We start from the raw sequence: 19,483 nt of genomic DNA, 5'->3' as shown, positions 1-19,483 counted from the left end.
GGGGAAGAGCAGAGAGCCAGCGCAGGGGCTGCAGGAGGGGTAAGGGAAGGTCTGGAAGGAGGGGGAGACGAGAGGACAAGGCTGCAGGAGAGAGCCAGCAGGCTGGGCACGGTGCAGAAAGTGGGGGCTTTGGGGAGCTTCAGGATGGAGTGAGAGAGGAAGGATGCAGAGCAGCGGAGTCCAAGGTGACCCCAAGCTCCTGGGCCTGAGGTCAGTGGAGGGAGGGGGATGGCAGAAGGGGCTGGGATGAGGAGCTTGCCCTTGAGATGGAGACTGGATGTTAGTTCATTCGTTACCAGGGTTCTCACTTGGGGGCAATGTTTGCTGACTTTGCTACCCGGATTTCCCATCCCTACTGAGCTTTCCTCAGCCCCTGGTGTTAAGCCCCATGGCTCCTCCTGCTCTCATTGTCCCCAGTCTCTCTACGCTGGGCTCTGCCTCCCCTGGTTCTAACCCATCGCTAGTGCAATGGCAGGGGTACACACTGCACCAGTCCTACAGGAGCAAGTGACTCCCTTTGCTCCCTCTCTCCGTCAGGGAGTGGAGGAGTTCAGAGTCCTGGGCCAGCTGGTGGGGTGTCCCACTCTGTGCTGTGCTGAGCAGGAGCAGGAGATCTTCCGATGAGTTGTGTTTGGACTTCACCACCTCTACTCCTTCATGCTGCGGCAAAAATGTAAGAGCACTGGAGATCCTTGTCCTTTCTAAATACACTGACATGGGGTTTCCAAAGAGGGAAAACATATTAAAAGAACACTTCTGCCTTTACGGCATCCTTTTAAACAGTCTCCACCTAGTAATGAGTTTACACCATTGCTAGGATTTCTTTTGTTCCTAATACACTTAAAAAAACCCCCTCCTTATTATCCTTAGTCCTGCAAGCCATGGAGTTTCCCCTAATGTCTTTAGCTTCCCTTGTCCATATTCTACTCTTCATAACTTACAGAAGAATGGACCTACTGAGTCAGACCAATGGTTCATCTAGCCCAGTATTGTGTCTTCTGCTAATGGCCAGTGTGCCTCATGCTCCAGAGGGAAAGAACTGAACAGGGAAATTTTGAATGATCCACCTCCTGTCATCCAGTCACAGCATCTGTTAGTTGGAGGTTTAGGGACATGCAGAGTATGGAGTTGCAGGCCCTGATCATTTTGGCGATATAAAATGTGGTAGCTGTAAATTGTAAAAAAAATCTATTGAAAAGAGCTTTGTGACTATCTGTGTTTCTGTCTGAAGATTTCAGTGGCCGTTAAGTGAGCTAAAAGTTTTAAAGGAGCATCTTGGTTTGTTTTCAAGGAGCTGTATGTCTGTTCATAAAAAAAATAGTTTGTGAGAACCTAGCTCTTACATCTTTGTAAAAGATACCCATTTACAGCAAAAAACTGAAATGTAGTTGTAGAATCATGTGGGGGGGGACCCTAAAAATGTGCTTATAATTAAAAAAAAACAAAAAACCCCAGGGATGGTTCAAACATGTGTTTGAGTACAATAGAGCTGACCCATCCTGTTGAACTGAATGGGTTTAACCGCACCCCCACTGAATAGCCAGGGTGACTGACATTACCCACCCTTGTTGCCATCAGGGTTACTAGTATTAGTAATAAGAAATTAAATTTGAATGGGGTACACCCACAGTAAGGGAGGTGGGTGGGTGAGGATGGAGAGATTTAATATGAAAGGAAATAAAACCTCAGGCGTTGATAGACGCTATTAGACAGTTAAAAATATGACCCCAGCAGTTGGTAGAACTCTATTGGACAGTTTAAATATAACCCCAGCAGTTCATTGAATGCTATGGGTCACTCTTTCTAGCAACTTAAAGTCATTAAAATAATATATTTACAAAACTAAAAATGGGTCTAACCCAAAACTGAAATGTTTCAAGGGTTCACAAACCTCCACCATACTTTAGAACAAACATTTGCGCTAAAGACAATCAAACCTTTAAAAGCTCTGGGTATTTCTAGGGTGCTTACTATGGTTGTGGTACACCCTTTTTATTTCAAAAACAACCCCCAGACTTTAAGCATGAAAGAAACATGGTTAAAAAACAAACAAACAAGCCCCAAGACATTCACTGATATCTGCAAGGGGCTCCACACATGGAAATGGGTACAGTAACGTTAAGGATTGTTGTGTATGGTGATTTACTGCTTTATACTGTAACAAGGCCCCAAAGAAAAATGTATTTTAACTAAAAGAAAAAAAAAATAGCCAAAAGGAACCCAGTTGTACAGACAACTGAATTCCCCCACCCCAGATCACAAAAGGGAATGTTAGGGGAGGGGGGTGTAAAATGGTTTTTAAAAGTTGGTTTTTAAAAGCAGTTTGATTTTTATTCTGAAACAAAAAGGGTTTTGTTTTGTTTTTTTAAATGGGGTTGTTTGTCTTCTTAAAAGAGTTGGCTTTAATGATTCAATTGTTAGTAATTCAGGGGCCTAAGCTATACATAAGTGTGGGTGTTTTAAAAAGTATTTTGTTGCAAACTGTTGGTTTGGTGTTTTAAACTGCTGGGGTGTGTGAGTTTGTGCAAAACATAGGTGTGGTTTTAAAAAATATATATTGCTGGGTTTCTTAAACAGAAGATATAGGGCTGCAAACTATTGGTTTGGTGTGTTTCAAACTAACAGGTGTTTCTGGGGAAAAATGTGTTTTAAAATGGATTTTAAAAGTTGGTTTTCAAGCAGTTTGGTTTTTATTTTGCAAAATGAGATGTGTTTCTAAAAATGTTTCTGGGGTTATTTTGTTAAAGTGATAGAAATAAACTCATAATCTGCGTTTGTTGTACAGCCTGAAATGGGTTATTTTGTTTTAAAGCTATGACTTTTTAAAAAGAAAAAGACTCTAATGAGTATTTTATTTTTTAAGTTTACAAGACCGTTTCATCATAATAATGTTGTCTGCTGCACAGTATGATCAGAACACAAGAGATCCTCAGGCCAGAGGGTAAACAAGCTCAAAAGAAAAAGGAAAGAGGCAGCTGAAAAGGAAAATTCACCAGCCTCAACGGCTGATGGATGGATGAAGCCCAGTAAATATATTTCACTTTTTGGTTTGGTTATTTGTTGAGGTTGTGTATTTTAAGTAAATACATAGGTGTGGGTGAGAAAGATGGTAAAGTGTAAGCATCCTGGTCTGAAAGCCAAGCTATTACCTGTCTTCTGTTTAAAGTTTTACTATGCTTTTTGGACACTTGAAAAAGAGGTTCACCCCGCCAAAGCTCCCAGGTTCCCTGGCGGTGTAATATCTTTTCTTTAACAGAGCAGTCTGCGTAGACATGACATGACTGTTACTAGGACCAAAGTGTGCTCTGCAAGGTCAGTGCATTTACACAGGATCGCCCTGAGAGCAGCCTCTGAACCCAGGTTTTTGCTCACCGCCTTTGTCAGTCACTCCCACGATGCTTTGGCATCAGCTCCTGCCAGGCTGCCAGATGAACGTCCCCTGCTCTGGGTGCTCGGGGCCATTTAGCTGCTCCAGCTGCTCCATCCCCCCCGTGTCAGGGCCTCCCCTCCGGCAGCTGGAGGGGGGCACTTGGACCATGTGCCCCCAGAGGCTGGGGCAGGAGATAGGCCTTGAGTTATATTGGCCCGTGCTGCTCCTGCTCCTTGAATATTCATGAGGATGGGCCTGGCTCCAGTAATGTTTGGGCCTCGGGCCCCGTGCTCTGGGGGGCCCCACGCCATGGCTTGGCGACGTGGGGCCCTCTCACGGTGGGGGCGGCTTTCCCTCCACCCCCAGCTCCCCGTGTGCTGTGGAGAGTCTGGGCCCAGGCAGGGCAGCTCCGCATGTTGCCTCCGTCCCCGCCCAGCACTGACGCTGCTCCCAGCCCATTGGCTGGGAACCACGGCCAATGGGAGCTGCGGGGGGCGGTGCCAGAGCTGCCTGGCCACGCCTCCACACCAGGGCGGGGGAGAGAGGTGCAGCAGAGAGAGCAGCAGGAGTCTGTCACTGTCAGACAGTGATGGGCACCCTGGGGCTGGCATTAAATGCAAAGTACAGAGGGGGTTTCCTGGGGGGGACTATAGCAAGCCCCCACAGAGCAGACCCAGGCTGCAGCTGGCTCTGTCCGTCAGTCCCCGCGCCATACAGAGACCCACACAACCCTGTGCCCCCTCCCCCCCCGCAAAGACCCCCACCAGCCCCTGTGCACCCATCACCCCTCTCTGGACAACCCCCCCCTTTGTGCCTCCAGAGACAGCTCCTCTCCCCACCATCCCACTCCCTACAATCTCCCCCTTTGCCTACCCCTCCCTCCCAAGCCCATTGGCCAGGAGGCTCCCAGCCTGTTGGCCACCATGACTAATGGGAGCTGCACCTGACGCAGGGTGCCTGCTTGCAGATGCAGACCTGCCTGGCTGGACCTCCACAACACGGGAGGGAGAGCCACAGGTGAGCAAGCCCTGGTCATCATCATCACAGGCCTAGCAATTCTCTGGGTATTTAATTTCACTTAGGCAAGTAATTCAGTCTACTCTTCCTTTCCAGACAGTTTGTGGCTTTTCCTGTGAGAAAACTTACAATTTCTTTGCAAAGAAGTTCATTGATAGCTTTTCACTTGAGAAGTATATTTTCTGGTTGTTCATAAGCTCGTTTATTTTGTTAACTCAGTTTCATACGCAATTTTAAAAGTCACTTGAATTGTACTTGTTTTTTTCTATTGGTCCAAAACCACATGGAAGATGTGCAGATTTTTATTTCTGTGGGCCAAACCAGTCAAGGTTCCTTCCCCACTCTGAACTCTAGGCTACAGATGTGGGGACCTGCATGAAAACCTCCTAAGCTTACTTTTACCAGCTTAGGTTAAAACTTCCCCAAGGTACAAATTATTTTACCCTTTGCCCTTGGACTTCCACTGCCACCAAACTTTATCTGGGTTCCTGAAAAAACATAGTTTGGACACGTCTGTCCCCCCAAAATCCTCCCAACCCTTGCACCCCACTTTCTGGGAAAGGTTTGGTAAAAATCCTCACCAATTTGCATAGGTGACCACAGACCCAAACCCTTGGATCTTAGAACCATGAAAAAGCATTCAGTTTCCTTACAAGAAGGCTTTTAATAGAAGTAAAAAAGAATCACCTCTGTAAAAGCAGGATGGTGAATACCTTACAGGGTAATTAGATTCAAAACACAGAGAATCCCTCTAGGCAAAACCTTAAGTTACAAAAAAGACACACAGACAGAAATAGTCATTCTATTCAGCACAGCTATTTTCTCAGCCATTTAAAGAAATCATAATCTAACACATACCTAGCTAGATTACTTACTAAGTTCTAAGACTCCATTCCTGTTCTGTCTCTGGCAAAAGCATCACCCAGACAGACACAGACTCTTTGTTTTTCTCCCTCCTCCCAGCTTTTGAAAGTATCTTGTCTCCTCATTGGTCATTTTGGTCAGGTGCCAGGGAGGTTACCTTTAGGTTCTTAACCCTCTACAGGTGAGAGGATTTTTCCTCTGGCCAGGAGGGATTTTAAAGGGGTTTACCCTTCCCTTTATATTTATGACAGACCCAGCTTACCAAGTGATCCAGATCACAGTATCTCCATAACATCCCCCACTTATACAAGGGAATTCCCTCTTCAGTCACCTTCACCTGCTGCTGTCCCTGTTCTCTTTCCTTTTCTCCAGGATCTGCATGTATCATTTTTGGGGGGAGTTCTGCTCCTCTCTTTGCCATGGAACAGGGTAGCACAGCCCCTGAGATTTCCCTCCTTAGTCTCCACGGGTCAGTGACATGTCTCAGTCATGTCTTTTTAATTTTTCTCTTTTCGAAAGTAAATTGCTGTATTTCTGTGTCTTCATATGACCCCTGACCCTGTTGAATGCAGATGATTGGAAACTCCTTCTCCCATAATTTCTATTTCCATTCTATCCTTCTACAGATGAAGTGACCAAACTGCACTCAGGATTGGTGGTGAAGGAAAGAAAGATATTTCTGTGAAATAGCAATGTACTCTGTGCGCATTCTGGTATTGATTTCACTGAGGGTTCAACCAGAGAGCACTTCTGGCTTCTCCACTAGTCAGTACTCAGCTCAGCATTGACTTTAAACTATATTCGTAGATTGTCATGGAAATATCCCACTGTGTGAAAACGATTAGTATTACTGGGGTTTTTAGTAACAACTCAGTGACTTGTTACTTGTTTTAGCCTTATTGCTTCAGTGGAAACCCAGATTCTTATTAACCCTCCTCTTGTCATTATTTTCTATTCCATTTATTTATTGTCCTAGCAGAAATATTCATCCTCTGTATTTATCGCTAATGGGGAATTCTTTTTACCATTTCCTTCAGTTCAGGTGGGAATTACCCAGAGAGAATTTCCCATTTATCTCCTTGGATTCAGGGAAAGTTTCAGATCTGAATTAGGTTTAGTACAACCATGTTGCTCATCTCAGAATTTTCTCGTGCCGGTGTCTCACTTTTACCACATGCCTGATAGAACATTCAGTGTCAACCCACCTCCCATCAAACAGCCGGGCATACCCAGAGGTGGCCCGTCCTTGTCTCCTGGTTTGTTGTATCTCAGCCTCTCCCTGTGATGAACCCTGGAAACTTCACAGTTCATCTAGCAAGAAAAACTTCCACAACAGGGAAGACTTTCAGAAAGGATTTAATATGCAAAAAGGCACAAATTCAAGATGAAGAAATTATAGGCATAAAAAAGCAGGAAACTTCCATCCCTTGAAACAATGGAGAATTATGCAAAGAAAGTTTATGAATCTTTTCCCTCTCACACTTGTGGTTCTTGCAACTTCACACAAATCTTATAAAAACACCTGCTTTGTCTATCAAACTGGAAGGGACTGTCTCTGGACCGTCATAACAGAGGGAGCATTTCTAAGAGAAAGAGGTGAAGCGTTTACATCAGCACAAGGTTATTTTGTCCAATCACATTGTTCTGATATTGATCCCCCAGAGTCACAATGTCCCACATCATCATAACCTGTGTCTCCCGGAGGCAGGAACAGGGTTTCCTTCTCCATCCCAGATACACCTTCACTCCTTCGCGAGTGCAGATTCCCACCTGAAAATACCAAGGGAGACACATAGTCAGTGGATCCACTCTGTGATGATGGGCAGCAGCAGAGCAAGGCGGCATTTACAGCAGTGGTTCTCAAACTTATTTGATCAGCCCCCTTCTTTGTGTCCATTGTAGTTGACACCCCCCACCCCCACCACACAAGTACATCTACCGATTTACAAAAATCAACGTGCAACTCTCACTAAATATGAAAAGCAGTCGGGCATTGAGTCACAAAGAGCCATGTAAGTACATAGCTCCCTGGCTGCTGAGCTCTGAAGGCAGCACTACCGCCAGCAGCAGCGGAGAAGTAAGAGTGGCAACACCATACTCTGCCATCCTTACTTCTGTGCTGCCGCTGGTGGCAGCGCTGCCTTCGAAGCTGGGCACCTGGAAAGTAGCCGCTGCTCTCTGCTCTGGCTTCTCATACTGCCCCAGAATATATTCTGTGCTTCATGGTTTGAGAACCTTTGCTCTACGGTGTGGGTTAGGAATTGTTCCCCCTTCAGGCTTCTGGCTTGGTCTAGAACAAGTTCTAATCCATCATCTCAATACAAAGTCTAGAAATTAAAACCTTTGGTTTCCAGACCAGCTAACACTGCCAAGTGCCAGCTATAGCTACCTGTAAATTTGTGAAAAAAATCCCAAGCACTTACCAGCCAGGAGCACTTACTTAAGGACATCAGAACTTTCACTCTGCCCTAACAATGAAGATAAGCATCAAGTACTAAGCAATGCACATTTCATCACCACTGCACCTCCTCTGCTCATGGCACAACAGGGAGAGGAGTGGAAATTTAGGCCAAGGATAATGGGCTAAGCCCGACTTTTACAGGAAGTGTCATGGGCTCTTTAGCATTTGTGCAGCAGTAACATGACTTTGGTTTATAAGATTCTGCCCAAAAGATACACGTTCAGTAAATAGGTAGGAATCCAGTATATCAAGAGTAGGGCAGCCACACAAGGATTTGAACCTAGAGCTTGAGGGAATCCGAGCTATCTTGCTGATTTGACCAGGAAGTACCACCCAGCTCAGATCCTACTTTTCCTCTCTCTATTTCAGGCACTGAAGCCTCTTCCTTGAGGGAATGGAGAGATGAGAGAAGGAGAGGTTTTCTCACAGGTGTTGGATTGGCCAGGGCTGTTCCCTTGCTGTGTACCCCACATTTCCAGCTACCCCACTCTGCAGAGACACTGTGAAGTGCAAACAGTTCTCCACTCACCTGTCTGTGCGTCCCTGTCACTCGCCCCAGTGCCTTTGTCATCATTCTGCCCTAAGCCAGGGTCACCTTCAGGGACAGACACGTCTCTGGCATCATCATAAACAGCCCCTGAGCCATCTCCAGGCAGGGCAAGGGCATCTGATGTGAAGATGTGCAGTAATTAAGAGAATATTCAAGGTGAAGACAGAAATAAACTACAAGCTGCAGATGCATCAGCCTCACTGGTCTCTGGGGATCTCTCAGCACTTAACTTCACCTTCAGAACATTAAGAGAAGCCCTCCTCTGAAACCCTCAGACTGGGCGATTTCACATATCACATTGATTTGATATATTTCAGGAGCTAATTGAGAGGATCCTAGAGCTCCCAGATTACAAGCGTGGAGGGGTCGGGGAGCCAGCTAATAAGGTTGGAACATGGGTCCTTGGGTGAAAAATCTCTATGTCCCACACCAGCACAGTGTGTCTGACACAGATGTATACAAACTGGGGCAGTGACCTGAGCAAACTGCTCCTTCAGTCCCTGCTATGGGCCTTTATTATGCCTTAGGACATCACATGCTTCCCTACACCTGGGCCTCCACACAGCTCTTGTCATGCATCTGGTCAGCGCCCCCAGCGTTACGGCCAATAGACAATACTGGTGGGTGAACTTTCTGGTTTTCTTAACAAACCACTATTGTCCCTGTTGGGAAATACAGTTAGTTTTTCGTCAGGGTGACGTTGCTTCCAGGAGGCGGATTCACTGCTCACCTCGGCCGTCTGGAGTCTGGGGGACGTCGTTCGAGGCAGGCTCCTCCACGTTATCGTAATCCATCTGAGACCCCCCTGGGGAAACTCCATCTGGAACAGCAAACACCACACTCAGCCCATGGCACCAGCAGCGTCTCTTCAGTGCAAGTAGCCCTTCTAACTAGAGCTGTGTATCATGGCACATGAGAGGGGAAGTCGCAGGGGCCCATGGGGAGAACGGCACAAGTCAGAGAACTACAGTAAAACAGGAGTCCCAGAAATAACTCAGGGCCAATCCTGTCCCTGCAGAATCCAACAGCAGCTCTTTCGTGTGTTTCAGTGGGAGCAGAATCTGGGCTTGTGCTGAGATAACAGGTTGGAACATGGGTTCCAGAGCCGGCCTGTGTGAATCCAGCTGATCTGTGCAGACAGGTTTGAATTTTTCTTTTACACCGGGGAGGGGGATCCTCCCCTGTGCAGGAATTAAAGCTCCCGCTGGAAGGTTGATGGCCTGATCCTTTGTGAGCTCCTGCTCTCCATTGGCCTCTTAGGCAGCCCAGGGCACAGCTTGGCAGCGCTCCAGCTTCTCAGCAGAACTGGCTCATCTGCTCAGTGTCTTCTCCCTGAGCCACAGGCTAAATTCCCACAGGGCCCAAATCATGGACTCCCTTGACAGCAGCTGGGGTAGAAATGCTACCCTATTTATCATTAGAGATGGGGCCAGGCCAGGAAGTTCAGGTCTAGGATTTTGCTTCAGCCTGTTATAGCGACAGGTGCCAGCCCCAAAACTGAGATTCAGAGCTGGGGTCAGAATCTGCAAATCCCTCCACCCCCCAAAGTTCTGGTGGGTTTGGATCAGTGAGTTGGGCTGAGCCCATCTGTAATTATAACATAGGACTATCTTCCCCTCTCTCTTGTGGACAAGAGATGAGCCCTGCTGGGCACTGACGCCTCCACCCAAAGAGACTGATCCATCTCCTCCAGCTGCTCACCTGGGGAGGTCACTGGGAGCCACTCCAAGGGGTGTGTGCTCAGGAGATTGTCACATGTTCCCTTCCTGAGATTCTGACAGAAATCCTGTTCAATGGGATGAGACCCAACTGTGTAAAATGGGAACCATGTGAGGGGAAATGGCTGTGATTGCAGAAAGTGTCATAGAAATTCATTTCTCTGCCCAGATTTGGGTCTCTCGGCCTGAGTCTGCCCCTCTCCCGTTACCTTGTTCTGATCCAGGATCGTTTTCCCCCTCGCTGTCCCCGGTGTAATACTGCAGCTTCGTCACTGAGTCATCTGAACAGGAGACTGGAGAGACCAGAACCAGAAATTCATCACAGTGAGAACAGCAGAACTGTGGGACTGGGAACACATCCGGGGCCTGGAGCAGGATTTCCAGTCTCAGTCTATACCTTCTTCTACAGGCCATGGTGACTCACAGCAACTCTGAGCAGTGAGAGGCTGACACAGACTCCCCAAGAGAAATCTCCATGTTATTGTGGTAAATGTGACTGAGGGGATGATATAATCTGACCTGAAAGATGCTGTGGTGAGTGAAGGGAACATCTCTGGCTGCTGGTCCAGGGAAGTTCCACAATTCTCCTGGCCTCCTCAGCCACAGAGGGGACTCCCCCTTCTTAAGGGTAAATACCCACCTCCCCCATGAATCAGTCAATCAGCTTTCCGTGGTGTTTCCATATTAAACCAAGAAAGGCCCAAAGCAGAGTCTGTGATTCATAAATTTGTTAGTCTCTAAGGTGCCACAAGTACCCCTTTACTTTTTGTGATTCACTGTAACCATCTTGGCAGTGATGCTGGGAGATGCCCTGAGCATGTTCCCAGAGCCCCACCACAGCACAGCCCTTGGGCAGGATGTTTCCATCAGACATTGAGACAAAATGGCACAAAGGATAAAAGGTCCGGGTCTCAAAGTCATGAGGCTCTCCTGAGCTGATCTCTCTGCTCTGGAAGCAGGAGGGAGCTGACACAACAGACCAGTGGCTGCGGTGGGAGGGGGGCACAGAACATCCCCTGCTCCATTGCTTCAAAGAAGTTCTCAAATGATAGTTTAGCCTGTCCCAGGCAGTCGCTTTCTGACCCCTCACTGTTTACATGCCAAGGCTGCAGTATGGGCAGATGGGAAATTAACTGTCCCTAGAATTGGGACGCTTAGTGTATGGTGGGAAGGAAACCCATCTCCCTCAGTCTACATGAGTAACTGCTGGTCTAACCACAGACCCACAGCTCCCACAGCTAGAGCTTGGCAAAAAAAACAGATGGTTTGGTTTTCTGACCATTGGGGGGAAAAGCAAAACATAAGATTGTTTTGAGTTGAGCCAAAAATGACTTTTTTTTTGGCAATTTTTTGGGAAATGCAAAAGTAAAAAAAAAGTTTAATAAAACCATTTGGTGTTCTTTTGGACATTAGTTAATTTTTGTTTATTTGTTTTTTTTCCGATAATATTAAAGGAAATTTCTAATGGAAAAGTAATATCCAATTGAAAAAAACAAAATGTTTTCTTTAGAAAGTGTTGAAATGAATCGTTCTGCGTGTATTTGGAACAATTGGGTGAAATTGACAGGAATTTGTGAAATGTTTCGGTGTCTCTGAATCTGCATTTTTCACCAAAACATTTTGCAATGGAGACTTGTGCCCAGCTCCAATGACAAGCTCACAGGGCTGAAGCTGCAGTGATTTAACTCTGGGTCAGGGCCTCCGATGGACAGGGCATTAGATAGCTGCTCCCTGTTAAGAGTGAGACCCACAGACCTGAGCGACTGAACATCTCCTGCTTCTCTCTCATCAGGTTATAATCAATCTCCTCGTACACGGCCTCAGAGAAGGGATCCAAGGGTCTTCTGGAGCCTGAAAACAAAGGGCAGGGTTTGTACAGGGTCATTGAAACCAGAGATGGGAAATACTGTTAGCTTATTCAGCCCCTCCCCGTGGGCCCATGTCAGCCTGAACCCTACCGCACATTCCCAGTGCTGGAATTTAAATGAGCCAGGTGACAGGGTTTCTTTTCCACAGCATCCCTTTGATGATGGTTCCCAGGGCTAGACCGCTGTCAGGAAGCTTCGTCACATTCATCTTAAATGTTCCCTTTTTACTCTCATCCCATTATTCCTGGATATTCCCCTTCGGAGCATCTTAAATAATTCTTCCCCCACGCAGGTGTTTATCTGCAAAATGGTGAGAACATCTTTTTTTTCATCGAGTTTAAGGCCAGAAGGGACCATCTGAACATCTAGTCTGACCTCCTGTATAACACAGGCCACTGCATTTCACCCAGATACTCCTAGGTTTGAGCCGAAAGATGCACTTAGAGTAAAGCATTTCAGTCCTCAGGAGAATAAACTATTGTGTGTCACAGGTAGAAAGCAGGAGCGAGTAAGGTATCACCAATGCCCAAGGGCCCCACAGTGGCAGGGAACTGATTACTTGAGAGATGCCTTGATAATCCTGGCAGGTGATCCACGCTCCATGCTTCAGAGGAAGAGGAAAATCCCCCAAGGTCCCTTTTTGCCAACCTGACCTGGGGGAAAATTCCTTCCTGACCCCAAATCTGACAATTGGTTTGATCCTGAACACGTGGAAAAGACACACCAGGCAGATATCTTTGAAAGAGGTTTCTCTGTATCACCTCAGAAGACTGGTCCAGCCCATCCAGTGACACATATCCCTCTGTAGCTAATGTCTGATGCTTCAGAGGAGGGCAAGAAACAAAACAAAGCAAAACAAAACACAAAGATGGGGGCTTCCCAGAATTCCTTCCTGACCCCTGCAGGTCACTGGCTGAAGCCCTGAAGCAAGAGATCTGATTATAGTCATTGTCTTACTGCAAAGCTGTGACTGTTACATGTATGTTGATGGCAGTCCCGTCCTCTATCTTCTTGCCAAGGAGCTGGTCGCTAATGTTTGTATAGTGTGTTATAGATGTAAAATCCCCGACAAGTGCCAGCTTTGAGTACAAGACAGTAAAATGCTCCTTTCCCACACTTCTCCTAACTAAGATTGTCTCTTCTACTGGATCACTCTCTTCACAACTATTTACCACACCTCTATTTTTATACATCTTTTTTCCTTGACAATATTTCCAACTTCTCTTGGTCCCTTTTCCATGATGTCTCTCCTCATGATATTCAGATCCCCTCCCTGTGGCAGATACTGCAGCTCCAGGCAGTATCTTTGGGAATCACTATATTAAAGCTATGAATGGTTTATGTTCTACTGCATGTCGGAGGGTTACCACAGCTCCTCCAGGAAGAAAAAACACTGAGTGTGTGTGGGGGGTGGATGGGTGGGTGGGTGGTTAAGATGAATCACTGAGAGTGTAAACAACTCCAGAAAGGTAACAACCTTCAGGGTGGTTTATACAGCCTGGTTCAAACTGGGTTATCAGAGACCAAGAGACAAAGGAGGACTTCTGATATGAAAGGCTGAGTTTAAAAAGACTCAGGGCCTTCATTTTGATTCTGCAAATGGGCAGGACCTTCTGTCCATAGGGATCCCAACACTGTATTGTTGGAGGGATGTTGGTCTACCAGGCTGCCCATGAGGAAGATGGGTGAATTCTGGTATGATCACCAAGTGTGGAGGAATTTTTATTGTTTTTAATGTTTTCTCTGTCATAATTTTATCTAGGAATAAGGTGTAATCTGCTGAGAGAGAGCTGTGTGGTAATTTGTAACTGCTGGCAATGCCCTGCTCATAGCCCTTGGGGAGAAAGCACAGCATGGGGGCTGGCCTGTAGGGAGACTGGTTTGCTGGGGGTATCACAGTGGAAGGCAGGGGGCTGTGCAGTCTTAAAAACCCCTCGCCGCAAGGAGATGGGACAGGGGTTTCCCACCCAGAGACAGGTGACGGCAGGAGGCCTGAGTAGGCATTCCTGGAGTGGATCACTGGAGGGTGGGGGCGGGTGGGGATACAGATGCCGTTTCTCTGAAACTGTGAAGGTCCCTAGCCAGTATCATCTCCAGATTTCATGGCTGGGCTATTCCACTGCCAGACAGTTAATGAAATATTCAATGAGGGGAGTTAACAGGCACCCTTGGCCACCCCACCCAGCCTGGTATCGCCCCTCACCGTGCCACCCTGCAGCCCCCCTGCTATTGCAGAAGCATTTCACACAGTGACACCAATCAGGACCCACCTCTGCGCTGTGCCCTAGCACTTCGCACCTGCGCCCCCAAGATGATTAAGACCAGGCAGAGCAGGGCCCCCAGGATAATGCAGATGACCACGGGCACCGTGACTCTCCCACTGTCAGTCGGAGGGTGGTGCGGGGGAGCTGGATGGAAATGAACATGCGACAGGGAGAGATTAGCCTGTGAGAGTTGGGGGAGTCCAGGGAGCTCCCCAGTCATTCATTGCAGGGCCCAGGACAGCAGGGTAATGGGCTGGGACACAGTCTGTGCACCATGGGGGCAGCTCACAGCATGCTGTTTAAATCATGGGCCCTGCTCTGTCAGTTGGAGCCAGCAGACAGGAATCCTCTGGCTCAGCACGGCCTGCAGCTCCCACCCGGGTGTCATTCGCCCTCAGGTATCACAGACCATGGAAAAAAGAAAAGGAACACTTGTGGCACCTTAGAGACTAACCAATTTATTTGAGCATAGGGAGAGTGGTCACTTTGGATAAGCTATTACCAGCAGGAGAGTGAGTTTGTGTGTGTATGGGGGTGGGGGGGTGAGAAAACCTGGATTTGTGCTGGAAATGGCCCACCTTGATTATCATGCACATTGTAGGGAGAGTGGTCACTTTGGATAAGCTATTACCAGCAGGAGAGTGAGTTTGTGTGTGTGTGGGGGGGGGGGGGGGCGGAGGGTGAGAAAACCTGGATTTGTGCTGGAAATGGCCCAACTTGATGATCACTTTAGATAAGCTATTACCAGCAGGACAGTGGGGTGGGAGAAGGTATTGTTTCATGGTCTCTGTGTGTATATAATGTCTTCTGCAGTTTCCACGGTATGCATCCGATGAAGTGAGTTGTAGCTCATGAAAGCTCATGCTCAAATAAATTGGTTAGTCTCTAAGGTGCCACAAGTACTCCTTTTCTTTTTGCGAAGACAGACTAACACGGCTGTTACTCTGAAACAGTCCATGGAAAGGAGCTCCTTCCCCCAGGCTGCAGCTTGCAGCTCATCCGCTGTGACCCAGCCCCAGGGAAATTTAACCCTTGATGGGAGGAGGGGGATGCTTTAACTGGGGTATTTGGAAAATCTGTCCTCTCTGTCAGACCTGCAAAATTAAAGGGAGGAAACTTGGAACCTGTAGTAGGGGGGAGTGAAATGTTTGTTCCAGGGGGAATCCTCACCTCTGAGAGTCCCTGGTTGTTTCCAGCTGTCACCTCCACAAACTCCCTCACAGCAGCACAGGACCTGTTTGTTCGTGATGGGGTGGGGGGAGGAGGGAGAAAGGTGTCCAGGAGAGCTGGCTCTATTTTAAAGAATCCTTATTGAGGTTACAGGGACAAACCATCCCGATTTGTAGAAAGAATAGTAAATATGGCAGGTGACCAGCTTGGATTAACAGTGAAATCCTTGCTGATCTTAAACACAGAAAAGAAGCTCACAAGAAGTGGAAGATTGGACAAATGACCAGGGAAGAGTATAAAAATATTGCTCAGGGATGCAGGAGTGAAATCAGGAGGGCCAAATCACACCTGGAGTTGCAGCTAGCAAGAGATGTTAAGAGTAACAAGAAGGGTTTCTTCAGGTATGTTAGCAACAAGAAGAAAGTCAAGGAAAGTGTGGGCTCCTTACTGAATGAGGGAGGCGACCTAATGACAGAGGATGTGGAAAAAGCTAATGTACTCAATGCTTTTTTTGCCTCTGTCTTCACGAACAAGGTCAGCTCCCAGACTACTGCACTGGGCAGCACAGCATGGGGAGGAGGTGACCAGTCCTCTGTGGAGAAAGAAGTGGTTCGGGACTATTTAGAAAAGCTGGATGTGCACAAGTCCATGGGGCCGAACGAGTTGCATCCGAGAGTGCTAAAGGAATTGGCGGCTGTGATTGCAGAGCCATTGGCCATTATCTTTGAAAACTCATGGCGAACGGGGGAAGTCCCAGATGACTGGAAAAAGGTTAATGGAGTGCCAATCTTTAAAAAAGGGAAGAAGGAGGATCCTGGGAACTATAGGCCAGTCAGCTCACCTCAGTCCCTGGAAAAATCATGGAGCAGGTCCTCAAGGAATCAATTCTGAAGCACTTAGAGGAGAGGAAAGTGATCAGGAACAGTCAGCATGGATTCACCAAGGGCAAGTCATGCCTGACTAATCTAATTGCCTTCTATGATGAGATAACTGGCTCTGTGGATGAGGGAAAAGCGGTGGACGTGTTGTTCCTTGACTTTAGCAAAGCTTTTGACATGGTCTCCCACAGTATTCTTGCCAGCAAGTTAAAGAAGTATGGGCTGGATGAATGGACTATAAGGTGGATAGAAAGTTGGCTAGATTGTCGGGCTCAATGGGTAGGGATCAATGGCACCATGTCTAGTTGGCAGCCGGTATCAAGTGGAGTGCCGCAAGGGTCGGTCTTTGGGCCGGTTTTGTTCAATATCTTCATAACTGATCTGGAGGATGGTATGGATTGCACCCTCAGCAAGTTTGCAGAGGACACTAAACTGAGAGGAGAGGTAGATATGCTGGAGGGTAGGGATAGGATACAGAGCGCCCTAGATAAATTACAGGATTGGGCCAAAAGAAATCTGATGAGGTTCAACAAGGACAAGTGCAGAGTCCTGCACTTAGGACGGAAGAATCCCATGCACCGCTACAGACTAGGGACCGAATGGCTCAGCAGCAGTTCTGCAGAAAAGGACTTAGGGGTTACAGTGGACGAAAAGCTGGATCTGAGTCAACAGTGTGCCCTTGTTGCCAAGAAGGCAAATGGCATTTTGGGATGTATAAGTAGGGGCATTGCCAGCAGATCGACGGACGTGATCGTTCCCCTCTATTCGACACTGGTGAGGCCTCATCTGGAGTACTGTGTCCAGTTTTGGGCCCCACACTACAAGAAGGATGTGGAAAAATTGGGAAGAGTCCAGCGGAGAGCAACAAAAATGATTAGGGGACTGGAACACATGACTTATGAGGAGAGGCTGAGGAAACTGGGATTGTTTAGTATGCGGAAGAGAAGAATGAGGGGGGATTTGATAGCTGCTTTCAGCTACCTGAAAGGGGTTTCCAAAGAGGATGGATCTAGACTGTTCTCAGTGGTAGCTGATGACAGAACAAGGAGTAATGGTCTCAAGTTGCAGTGGGGGAGGTTTAGGTCAGATATTAGGAAAAACTTTTTCACTAGGAGGGTTTTGAAACACTAGAATGTGTTTCCTAGGCAGGTGGTGGAATCTCCTTCCTTAGAAGTTTTTAAGGTCATGCTTGACAAAGCCCTGGCTGGGATGATTTAGTTGGGGATTGATCCTGCTTTGAGCAGGGGGTTGGACTAGTTAACCTCCTGAGGTCCCTTCCAACCCTGATATTCTATGACTCTATGATTTAGGGCCCAAGTCCCTTGTGCTCTGTGCAGCAATGAGGACTCTCATAACAAACCAGCACAGTGGGGCCTGTGATGGATGCAGGGGCTATGTGGGCTGATGCCTGAGCCAGTCTGACCCCACAAAGGTTCCACCCCTCAACATCCAGGATGCTCCGGCACACAGGAGATGGGAGGGCCTGGTCTGGGACCAAAGGGGATGGGTGGTCTAAACCATCCTTTTCCCTGAATATTACAGCATGTAGCAGAAACATCTCCTGTCACTCACCTGAGCAATTCACGGCAGCATCTTCCTTATGACCACAGTTGCTCTCACCCCAGGGCCTGGCAGGACAGTCCCAGAGAGATGACTCTGTCCCTCTGCAATTCAACGTCTCCACCCAGATGGGACCAGTCCCCTCGCCGAATGCAGCCTCGCCCGGGGCAGATACAGCAGAGCCACAGCCCAGTTGTTGACACAAAACATTAGCATCCGCCATGTCCCAGGAGTCATCACAAATTGTTCCCCAGGAGCCACGGTACCAAACCTCCACTCTCCCCGAGCATCTGTCCTCTCCTCCCACGACACGTAACTTGTCCTGGTCTGGAAATACAGAAACCTCACATGTTACTGGAACAGCTGGGAAAGTCCTTAGGGACCACGAGGGAGACAGTGAGAAACAGAGATACCTGTGCAGCTTGGAGAGTTTGGGCATTCGGCAAACAGGGTCTGAGTTGGTTTTGGTTTTTTTCCTATGGAGAGAAAAAGCTGAGGTGAATGCACTGGGCTGTGTGTGTGATGTGGGAATAGAATTTATCTGTATTTTAACCCCCTAATTTCAGCACTGTCTGAACTGAAATGTGAACTCTGGGTCATCTAATACCTAATTAATTTGCTATTCAGCTGTTACTCAGACACACAGGCCGACATGCACCCAGACTTGTGGGGGATTCCAGTTCTGACCGAAACTGCACAGCCTGGGTCCATCTCTGATTGTTCATCCCAAAAGGATTAATAACCACAGAGCTGCCTCATGATGGTCTCTAGGGAGAGGCTTTTCTCGGCTCTCAGACTACCTTATCGCAGTGTCTAACACCAGTCTCTTTTAAAATTAATTGATTAACTTCCATGTTTGTTGTTAATCAGACAAATGCTTGTTCTTATAAAACATCATGAAAATATATTTGTATCTTGTGTTGAGAATTTAAATCTGCCTACACTGAGATGTGAACAACAACAGAAGTTCTATCCTAACCCTTCAATTAATTAAACACATCGTGTACATGTGGGTTTGCACACGCACATGCAGGTAGTTTCAGAATTACCAGTGCAAGAAATATGGGTCTCTTCTGCTCGGTTATCACATGACTTTGGATCCCAAGGGTCTGACAGGCACTGCCAGAGGGAGCTGTGCTGCTCACTGCATGCAACGTGGTCCAACCACATGGGACCAGAACCTGCTCCATATTCAAAGTCACTTGCAATCTGCCCTTTGTCCCCACAGTTCAGCTGTTTGCAGACAATTGCTGGGGTGACTCCAGAAATCTGATTGGAGCAAACACTGCCCCACGTCCCATTGTAGAAAACCTCCAGCCGCCCTGCACAGTCACTGTTGCTCACCAGCCTCAGATCTGTGAACTCTAGAAGGAAATGCAGAAAAAGGGAATTTAAATCATTTGATTCTGAAATGAACTGGGGTGTGAAGAGTGAAATCCCAGCAATTACTAACGATCCTGTGCATCATTCTGCAGGAGCAACTGCTAGAGAACCACTCCAGGAGTAAGAGACTCTTTTAGACACCACTGGCCCCTTCGAAATACAGTAGGCATCTCTGGAAGGCCACCATTTAGCAGCAGCTACATAGAGATTGTAATAGATAAAGGCTAGGAAGGATTGTGACATTGGCAGGCCAGATGCCAGCTCTTGCCCAGGCTGCAGGCCTTACCTGAGAACTTACAATCTCGTAGCTGGAGACCAGGCAGGGTCACATGTGTGTTAGTTTTGCTGAAAACAGGTATTAGTCTTGGTAGAATGTATTG

The 19,483-nt window shown here is 47.3% G+C and overlaps 1 protein-coding gene across 1 annotated transcript in view; it reads right to left on the bottom strand.

Annotated features, from left to right (window-relative positions):
* Positions 1-6,819: 6,819 nt before the first annotated feature.
* Positions 6,820-19,483, bottom strand: part of LOC144268950 (antigen WC1.1-like) — a 48,795-nt gene continuing 36,131 nt past the window's right edge. Inside the window, exons 7-16 of the mRNA XM_077824320.1 lie at positions 18,770-19,084; positions 18,134-18,196; positions 17,733-18,047; positions 15,172-15,206; positions 14,119-14,293; positions 11,736-11,831; positions 10,190-10,273; positions 8,993-9,082; positions 8,242-8,379; positions 6,820-7,021 (exon numbers count right to left, since the gene is read on the bottom strand). Of these exons, the coding sequence (XP_077680446.1) occupies positions 6,873-7,021; positions 8,242-8,379; positions 8,993-9,082; positions 10,190-10,273; positions 11,736-11,831; positions 14,119-14,293; positions 15,172-15,206; positions 17,733-18,047; positions 18,134-18,196; positions 18,770-19,084 (1,460 nt within the window). The 3' untranslated portion in view covers positions 6,820-6,872. The remainder of the gene's footprint in view (positions 7,022-8,241; positions 8,380-8,992; positions 9,083-10,189; positions 10,274-11,735; positions 11,832-14,118; positions 14,294-15,171; positions 15,207-17,732; positions 18,048-18,133; positions 18,197-18,769; positions 19,085-19,483) is intronic.

Source organism: Eretmochelys imbricata, chromosome 1, assembly GCF_965152235.1.
Source record: "Eretmochelys imbricata isolate rEreImb1 chromosome 1, rEreImb1.hap1, whole genome shotgun sequence".
Taxonomy (NCBI): domain Eukaryota; kingdom Metazoa; phylum Chordata; order Testudines; family Cheloniidae; genus Eretmochelys; species Eretmochelys imbricata.
The sequence above is the reverse complement of the archived record's forward strand: the minus strand, read 5'-3'. Positions and strand labels throughout refer to the sequence as shown.